The sequence below is a fragment of the Morus notabilis genome, unplaced genomic scaffold (assembly GCF_000414095.1).
Source record: "Morus notabilis unplaced genomic scaffold, ASM41409v2 Scaffold1273, whole genome shotgun sequence".
Classification (NCBI taxonomy): Eukaryota; Viridiplantae; Streptophyta; class Magnoliopsida; order Rosales; family Moraceae; genus Morus; species Morus notabilis.
In genome coordinates, this window is record NW_010356724.1 from 84,648 (window position 1) to 93,406 (window position 8,759).

At 34.7% G+C, this 8,759-nt stretch overlaps 2 protein-coding genes across 2 annotated transcripts; one reads left to right on the plus strand and one right to left on the minus strand.

Annotated features, from left to right (window-relative positions):
* Positions 1-2,868: 2,868 nt before the first annotated feature.
* On the plus strand, positions 2,869-6,018 carry LOC21392901 (E3 ubiquitin-protein ligase SPL2). Its single transcript, XM_010088503.2, has 6 exons — positions 2,869-3,462; positions 4,128-4,229; positions 4,424-4,594; positions 4,795-4,916; positions 5,132-5,251; positions 5,489-6,018. The coding sequence occupies exons 1-6, from the start codon at positions 3,088-3,090 to the stop codon at positions 5,778-5,780; spliced, it is 1,182 nt and encodes a 393-aa protein (XP_010086805.1). The 5' UTR covers positions 2,869-3,087; the 3' UTR covers positions 5,781-6,018.
* A 243-nt stretch (positions 6,019-6,261) lies between these two features.
* LOC21392902 (transcription factor WER) lies at positions 6,262-7,858 on the minus strand. Its single transcript, XM_010088504.2, has 3 exons — positions 7,576-7,858; positions 7,078-7,207; positions 6,262-6,814 (listed from the first exon to the last, which is right to left on the minus strand). The coding sequence occupies exons 1-3, from the start codon at positions 7,715-7,717 to the stop codon at positions 6,370-6,372; spliced, it is 717 nt and encodes a 238-aa protein (XP_010086806.1). The 5' UTR covers positions 7,718-7,858; the 3' UTR covers positions 6,262-6,369.
* Between the last annotated feature and the right edge of the window lie 901 nt (positions 7,859-8,759).

The window sequence follows — 8,759 nt, forward strand, 5'->3', positions numbered from 1 at the left end:
ATAAAAAACAGAGAAAACAATATAGAAAAATAAACGACAGGTACATCTTGAGAACGAGAACAAAAGAAGACGACGTGAAATAGATAACGGCAGGCGCATTTAAACAAGAAGGAAAGCGACAGTCAAAAGCTTTTTTTATGGAGCTGCCTCTTTTTTTTCTATTTATTTTTTCTATTTATTTTTCTTTATAAAATTCCTTTTACAGTTTAATTTTTGTGTGTTCTTTAAAAATATATTATTACTAACTTTATTCTTATAAGAGTGATTTTTCGTATTATGTGTTCCTATTTTATTTTTAATTAGTAAAATAATTGTTTTAAAATGTGTCCCTACTTAATTTTTTTTGTCAATTGATTTTTACAATATTCCTTTTTAAAATAAATTCAAAAGTCCTTAAATTGTATAAATGTAGTATATATATAAAAGAGTCAAAGTTCTTTTCTATGGGCTACCACGTGACAACTCCTCCACTTGCCTCTTTTTTTCTATTTATTTTTCTTTGTAAAATTCTTTTTACATTTTCATTTTTGTGTGTTCTTTAAAAATATATTGTCACTAACTTTATTCTTATAAGAATAATTTTTCGTATTATGTGTTCCTATTTTATTTTTAATTAGTAAAATAATTTTCTTGAAATGAGCCCCTACTTAATTTTTTTGTTAATTTGGTTTTTATACATATTACTTTTTAAAATAAATTCAAAAGTCCTTAAATGGTTGTATAAATAAATTTCTCATTATTTAGTAAACAATAAACTTTTCGGATATTTACAACAGGTCAATACGTGCACATTACATTACACAACTAATAATAACACAAAAGCAGCAACAAAAAGATAAACTATATGAAAAACGACACTAAAAGGAAAACCCACATGCGTTATATATTGGTGACTCTAATTTTCTTTTACAACATTGTAGAAACGTTTTGACATACGATGTAAGAGACCAATAATTGGGGGGACAAATCCATCAAAGAAAATCTACCAACCCAAAATCACTTGTTCATTATAAGAAAGAAAAGGTTGTGTTCTTTTACTGCATACGTACCCCAATAATTTTCACACTCAATCAAAAACTATGAAACTGCAATCTCGATGTATCAATTCTTGGTTGTAGAAGTACATAAACCTTGAGGCAGAAGCAAGTTTTTTGTAACATAAAAACATAATAATAGTGGAGAAAAAAAAATAGAAAGATAAAAGGAAAACAAAAAAGGGTAGGAAGCAGAGTTGCATGGTGGTTTCGGATTAAATAATGAAAAAAGGCATTAAAAGGACAACTTTTTAAGTGGGGGCAGACATAAGAAACCAACTTTAATGAGGCAGGGAAAATGTATAAATTTACATTATTAAGCACAATATTGTTAGAGCTTGCTTGACCAAATTGTGGTGGGAAAAAAGTTTGTAGACAGAAATATTTACGACTTAAACATAAACAAAACAAATTACTAGTACAAAAGTCACTTTAAGTGATAATGTCAAGCTAATTGTTAGCCCTGACAAGACGAAGGGTGAGGAAAGTGGCATAAGGGTTTTGAAATAATAGGGGTTCTAAATTTACATTATCAAGCACAACATTGTTAGAGCTCGCTTGACCAAACTGTGAGGGAAGAAAAGAAAAGGTTTATAGACATAAATCTTTACAACTTAAACATAAACAAAATATTAGTACAAAAGTTACTTTTAAGTGACAATGTCAAGCAAATTGTTGCCTTGACAAGGCCAAGGCCGAGAAAAGTCGCATGAGGATTCTGAAATAAGAGGGGTTCTAAATTCCAATGGAGTTGGGGCAGAACATCTATAAGTAAGATTCCAACTAGGAGCAAGGAACAAGAAAAATTGAGCAGTAATATTTAATATATGTAACGATATGGCCAAACTGCTGAAATGGGGCCACACCTTGAACATATTCCTCCTTTTCTTGATAAAATTGCAAATAGGATGGGCTTTTGAACCTCCATCTTTGTCCCAAGGAAACAAAACCAATCAACCATAGATAAATCTTTAACTTCCACAATCCTAAAAGGCCAGAGGAGAATAAGCAAAACCAAGGCCGTATTTAGAATTAATCCCGTTTTGTTTTTCACATTTTTCGAGAAAGAAAAAATGAAAACGTTTTCAAAATGACGTTTGGCGTAATAAAGAAAAAAAAAGGAAATGAAAACGATGTTTTGGTTTAGTGTAAAATGAGAGAGAAATGAAAAATGACTTTTAGTCGTTTTTTATTTTTTATTTTCGTTTTCTCCTCTCTCAAGCAGAGAGAGAGACATTAATGAGTTTTTTTACACTGAAAATATTCTCTTAATAAAACTACCAAATGCATTTTCAAAAATAATTTATGTCTGAGATTGAAAACGTTTTTATTTTCATTTTCATACAAAAAATAAAATCATTTTAGAACGAGTTCCAAACGCGCCTCAAAATTTTCCTTGTGTAATGTCATTTCCATAATAAGTCAAATGTAATTAAAGAATCGTGATCGTAATATTCAATAGTTCAGGAAAATAGGATAATAAATTTGAACTCAACCACGATAGGGTCACACGTCAACTATTGAATATTTGAATCTATTAAAAAGAAAAGTTTCTAATTAGAAGAGTATGTCCAATTTCAAGCGCCTCCTATTTTCAAGGGTGATGTAGATTCATGAGTTCTTAGATTTTCGTCAAATTTTAAGATGTTCATACAATTATGTATATATATTTCATTTATCAACCTTTTTTTCTTGCATGGATTTATGCAATTATTTTATCTTTGTTTTTCTTTTTTGAAGGATTTTATCTTTTTTTTTTTTGGTAGGATTTATTTTTATGTTTGTTTTATTCTATTCTCATATTTACAATTTTCTTTTGGCGGTAACAAGACAAACAACTAGCGAGCGTTAACTGCGAAGATAACATTTTGGCACCAAATTGCGAACAACGATTAACGAGATTACAGGTGAATTGACCAAAACCCCCTTTCAAGTTTCACTTCCTCTTCCCTTCGTCTCTGTCTTCGTCCATCTTCCACAGCCGCGAAAACCACCGCCTCATTCGAACGACAGGTTCCACGCCCTATGTGAATCCGAAACGGCAACCGCCCCAATGTCGTCGAACGAGCAAGCCGTGGTGTCGCTCCTCTCGCAGCTCGCCCTCTCCTTCGACGGCGCCGTTTTGGGCGTAGCCCTAGCCTACGCCGCAGTCCGCTCCGTCCTCAAGTACACCTCCACCTCCTCCGCCCTCTGCAAGCTCCGCAAAGCGCCTTCCGTGCAAGTCTCCGATCTCCGATCAATCCTCGCCGCCGACGCTTCCTCCGAAGGTTCGAACGAATCTCGGCCGTCCGATGGCAAGCTCGTGATAGTTCGCGGCACCGTGGAGGCCAAATCGGCGATCGACGGAAGCTGGAAGAGCCTTAGGCCCAACGTCTTGGTCTCGCAGGAATCTGGCGATAAAGCCGTCGTCATTCAGAGAACTCAAACTGTATGTGGTTTCTTCTTCGTTGCCGATAAACATTGCGAAAAGTTGAAACAAGAAGGCCTTTTCTTGCTCTGAATTAGATAGAATTATGATAACTTGAATATCTAGCCCTAATTAGATGAAAAAAGTGGTTTCTTTTCTTCAGCTTGACTTCGAAATGGAAATTCAAGAAAGTGTTTTGATTTTCTTTGATTATATTTTGAGCTGTGACGAATTTCTGACTAAATTATGTTCATTTGCTGTGCGTAGTGTATATTTAACTAACATTCAAGTAAATATTTTGATCTTACATGCTTATTGTTTGATCTTTGAAGAATTTCGGACTAAATTTATGTTCATCTATGGCATGTAGTGTATAGCAAGTAAGAAATTCGAGTGAGTGTCTTCATAATGCTTATTATATGATCTGTGAAGGATTTCAGAATAAATTTATGTTCAACTATAGTATATAGTATATATTTAACTGAGAAATATATTTAATTGTTTTTATCTTAAATAAAAGTAAATCTTATATGATCTATGAAGGATTTTAGATTAAATTGATGTTCATCTATGGTAAGTAGTGTATATTGAACAAATAAATTCAAGTAAATATTTTGGTCTTATATGCTTACTGTTTGAGCTGTGATGAATTTCAGACTAAATTTATGTTCATCTATGGTATGTAGTGTATATACAATGAATGGAAGGGTTTCTTCGGATGGACTTCTGATCTGCGGACCATATTTGCGAGGTCCTGGAGAGAACAAGAATCCACTTCGTTAAGAACGGTGTGTTTTGTTTCTCACCTTTGCTAATTTATGGGTATGCTAGTGCAGAGGAGTTCTATAGAAGCAGACGTTGTTTATATCAAGTGCTTTCATGGATCTTTGTCAAAAAAAGTTCCTTCATGGATAGAGAAGTGTTGTGAGTTTGGTTATGAAAGTTAGGAGTTATCTCTTTTGATTGTCGTACATGTATGCAGGTTTCTTTCATTCTTGTTGAAGCTGGAAAATGGCCGCAAATGGATTTTGTTGTCGTCAACATGGATGGCTCAAGGCATCCCTTGCCTCTTACAACAGTTTATCATCAGTTGCAGCCTGTTAATCCATCTCCTTATACATTCCTACAGGCACTTTTTGGTCATGAATACCCTGTAAGTTTGTTGTTGATAACATCTTTAGCTCTCTCCTTTCCTTCCTTGGAAAGACGTATGTTTCGGAATTTGGAGTAAGTTTGTTGTTGCTAACATCTTTAGGTTTCTCCTTGGAATGACGCCTGTTTAGGATTTTCGATATTCTTACTTGCTCTGCAAAATGGTCTTGATGTTATCATCTATTATTCTGTTTTTTGAAGGTCGGTTTACTTGACGAAGAAAAAATTCTCCCTTTGGGAAAGGATATCACTGCTGTTGGAATTTGCAGTTTTAAAAATGGAATTGCAGAGATCAAGTCATGCAAGGATATTCCTTATTTTCTGTAAGTTACACATATTTAGTTGTATAAGTATATGAATAGTCAAATGACTTTTCTGTTCCAATATTCAGTTGCCTTTTCTAATTCTGATGAATTGCTATGTCTGGCTGTAAAAATAATAAAATTTCACATCGATCGATTTGTTCCTCAATTTCCAGTTATAGTGCACTCGAGGTGCTCTGTTTTTAGTGGAATTACTGGTGTTGTGCCCTTTGCAGTACCGAAATGACTAAGGATCAGATGGTTGTGGATCTTGCCTTTAGTACTAAAGTTCTGTTGGTGAGCGGTATCGTTCTTGGTTCGCTATCAATTGGAATCCTTGGCTACGCTCTTGTGAGGTATACTTTTCCCTTGTGATCTCAACTCATTCCCATTTTCTGCTTGCTATTGGTGTTAAATTTACATTTTGCTTTTCTTCAAAATATAATGGGATATGATTTTGAAAATTTTGATGATACTTGCTAGCATGGTATGTACTAATACACGACAGGAAACTAGAAGGTTAACATGGACGTTGTTGGCACTTCTCAGAATTTAGCTACAACATGTAAATCCTACAATTTTTTTTTTTTCAGGAACTGGAATAGATGGAAAGAATGGAGGCACAATAGGCAACAACAGCGAGCAAACCCTCCAGCTATCGATGACTCAGAATCTCAAATTGTGTCGGAGGAGGACACGACAGATGTTCCTGATGGACAGTTGTGTGTCATCTGCCTGACAAGGAGAAGGCGATCTGCGTTTATTCCATGCGGGCATCTAGTATGTTGCCATATCTGTGCCATATCAGTTGAACGTGAAGTGACACCAAAGTGCCCAGTTTGTCGGCAGGAAATCCGTACTTCAGTGCGAATATATGATTCTTAAGGGTTTTGAATGTTCGATGAAGCTTTTAAGCTCTGAACAAATTAACATGGATTCAATTGTTTGAACCCTAAGGCTTTTGATTTGTAAATACATAGCGTAAGCAGCGTAATCTCATGTTAATACTCGGCAAAAAAAAGGAAACTGGGTCTGGAATGCATGATAGAAATCGGTGGTAATTATATGTCGTTTTCTGACTAGTTTGCAGCTTATAATTTTTTGACGGATTTATGGCTCGTAATTTGCTCTCGCTTAAATTATATGCTCATAAAAGCGTGTATAAAGTTACGTTTGCTGATATGTCGTTCGATGATGCAAAAAACATGTTCGTCGTTTTAGCTTGATACATTTTCTTTTGGGTGTGGCGACTTAATTGATAAAAAAAAATCTTTTGGGTATGGCGACTTAATTGATAAAAAAAAATCTTTTGGGTATGGCGACTTAATTGATAAAAAAAAAAAAAAAAGCATCATGCAGATAACTCTTTTTATTTACAAGCAACGCATTCATAACAATTAGAGGAGATCAAGCCCAGAAAACAAGAACCAACCAGCAATATCTGAACCACAATATTTATAGGGCTAGAGTAAAATCAATATTGTTGATCAGGAAAGGTGTTCCATATCTCAAAATCCATCCAAACATCATCATGCATGAGTTGCCACTTGTCCTCGCAGATCCTAACCGGCGATAATATAGTCTCAAAATGCTCATGGACGACCCCATAGATGTCCCGGGGTTGTGCAGCCACCGGGTCGTCCTCAAGTTCCATCCGCGCTTCTTCAGGTGACGGAATACTTGTTTCATCGCTCTCGTTTAGGCTTGTTTGTGGCACCTCACAGAGGCCTAATTGCTGTTTCGTTGTGAGGTTTGGCACTTCTAAGGATTCATGACCAATTGATGGCTTAGGATCACTGGAAGTGGTAGAGTCGGCCTTGCAATCATCTTCTTTGATCTTTTTGCTGATTTTTGTGTTCCAATAGTTCTTGATTTCATTGTCTGTACGCCCTGGAAGCAATCCTGCTATTACAGACCATCTGCAACTCAACCGCATATAAACATAACTATTACCGCCAAAGTACATAATATAGACACATAAAAGTTCAGTTTATAACTCTGCTTTTTGTCATATGGTGGGATTGGGATCAATTTTTCTACGTTTCATTATTTTTAGTTCTCTGACTCAATCTCGAATACATACATTTACACATATATACAAAATTACTTTGTACATATATACATATAATGGAGCCACTAGCCAACTAATCCAAACGTTGGTGTGAAAACAAGAGACAAGGACCTGTTGCCCAGGTTTTTGTGAAGCCTAATTATGGTGTCCTCTTCTTTTTGACTGATGTTTCCTCTCTTAATACCCGGTTTGAGATAATTCAACCATCGCAGCCTGCAACTCCTCCCAGATTTCTTGAGTCCTGAGAGTACATCAAAAGCTTATTTATTAGTAAGTAATCCAACTTTATTGCACGAAAATTATCACAATTAAATTACATTTCCTCATCATTACTAGTTACAAAAGCCTAATGTGGGAAATGTTGACCTAACTAAGCTTGTATTCTTCCTTTAAGTACATCTTTTTACGCGACGTACATATGACACATGTCTGTTGTCGGTATAGTACCCTTAAATTATATAAAAAAAAACAAAAAAAAAAACAAAACGTTTTGTTATTTATTTATTTATTTTTTTACAATATGGAATTAAACCCGCGGCCCTTCACCTAAATCCCACCCAACCCAAACCCCCGATGCCACTTAGATTAAGAGGTCTTAGGCGATCTTACCCGCATTTTGAGGAAGGCAGTTCCATTGTCTTTCACCGTTGATTCTAATGTATTCAGTTAGAGTTTTGTCTTCCATGGCTGTCCACCGCCTACTCGAACCTTCATCGGAGCCACCACTGATCCGAGGACGTCTCTCTCCCATCACCCTCGCTCTCTAGATCTCTCTCTCTCTCTCGCTCTCTCTCTCTCTAGATCTCTCACTTCTCTCACTTGTCGGAGATAAATAGTTATTGCCCTTAGCACTTGCCTGTATTTATATCATTATTTCGTAGATATATCTAGAAGGTCTTGAGTTGTTGTAACCCACTCTCTGTATTTAACATATTTCATCTTTAATTTTTAGCATAATCTGGACATTTAAAAAAAAAAAAAATGAAATCATCAAAGTTTCAAGATTAGACTTCTCTGTATAAATCCCCCGTTTTACATTAGTCTAGAACATATCTCATGTACAATGCCGACAAACAAAAATATATTAAACACGTGAATACATATATGTTGCATATTATAACTAGATGACGTCATTTACTATATTTATGACGTACCGGATACACATCATCAACTGACGTTTACAAACAATAAAGAAGTCCTGATAATGACTATTAATATTTTCAAGACGTGGCCAAGGATTGGTGATATATTTTTTTTCTTTCTCCAATTTAAATGAGACTAAGAAAGTGGTACCCTAACAAAGTACCTGCAACAAATTAATGCACGCTCCCCATTCATTAATTTGCAACAAATTAACAAAGACTTGACTTTAAGAAATTTATTTGTCGCGTAACTATATATTTAAATTTTATGCCCTCATTAAATAAGGTAAATGTCATTTATACATCCGATTTAATGTGACTGGTCTTCTCTGAAGGAGCGAAGAAAGACCTGTGAATCTAGGGCCCGTTATTTTCATCATTCGAATACAACTCAAAACTTTTTACTATAATATTTTTTATCACAAAAATTAAAATTTAATTTTTTCATCACAATATTTCTCTCACATAAATTCACCCCATTGTGTAAATTATAGACTTTATCCTTCTAAAATGCAGTATTCAAGATGTTTACTCCCTATTCTTGACTAGTATTATTTTGACTAATATAGTTTTTTAACTAATATTAATCAAGATTGAGAAATAAAAATTTAAGATCCATACACTTTAAAAAATACTTGTCTCATTTTCTCA

Bases quoted from the DNA above. Each gene is read 5' to 3' on its own strand.
- LOC21392901 (XM_010088503.2), top strand. From the start codon at position 3,088: ATGTCGTCGAACGAGCAAGCCGTGGTGTCGCTCCTCTCGCAGCTCGCC. The intron at 4,595-4,794 runs GTAAGTTTGTTG...TGTTTTTTGAAG, and splicing joins TTTTTGGTCATGAATACCCT to GTCGGTTTACTTGACGAAGA. The intron at 5,252-5,488 runs GTATACTTTTCC...TTTTTTTTTCAG, and splicing joins CTTGGCTACGCTCTTGTGAG to GAACTGGAATAGATGGAAAG.
- LOC21392902 (XM_010088504.2), bottom strand. From the start codon at position 7,717: ATGGGAGAGAGACGTCCTCGGATCAGTGGTGGCTCCGATGAAGGTTCG. The intron at 7,208-7,575 runs GTAAGATCGCCT...ATGTACTCTCAG, and splicing joins CTGCCTTCCTCAAAATGCGG to GACTCAAGAAATCTGGGAGG. The intron at 6,815-7,077 runs GTCCTTGTCTCT...GTTGAGTTGCAG, and splicing joins CACAAAAACCTGGGCAACAG to ATGGTCTGTAATAGCAGGAT.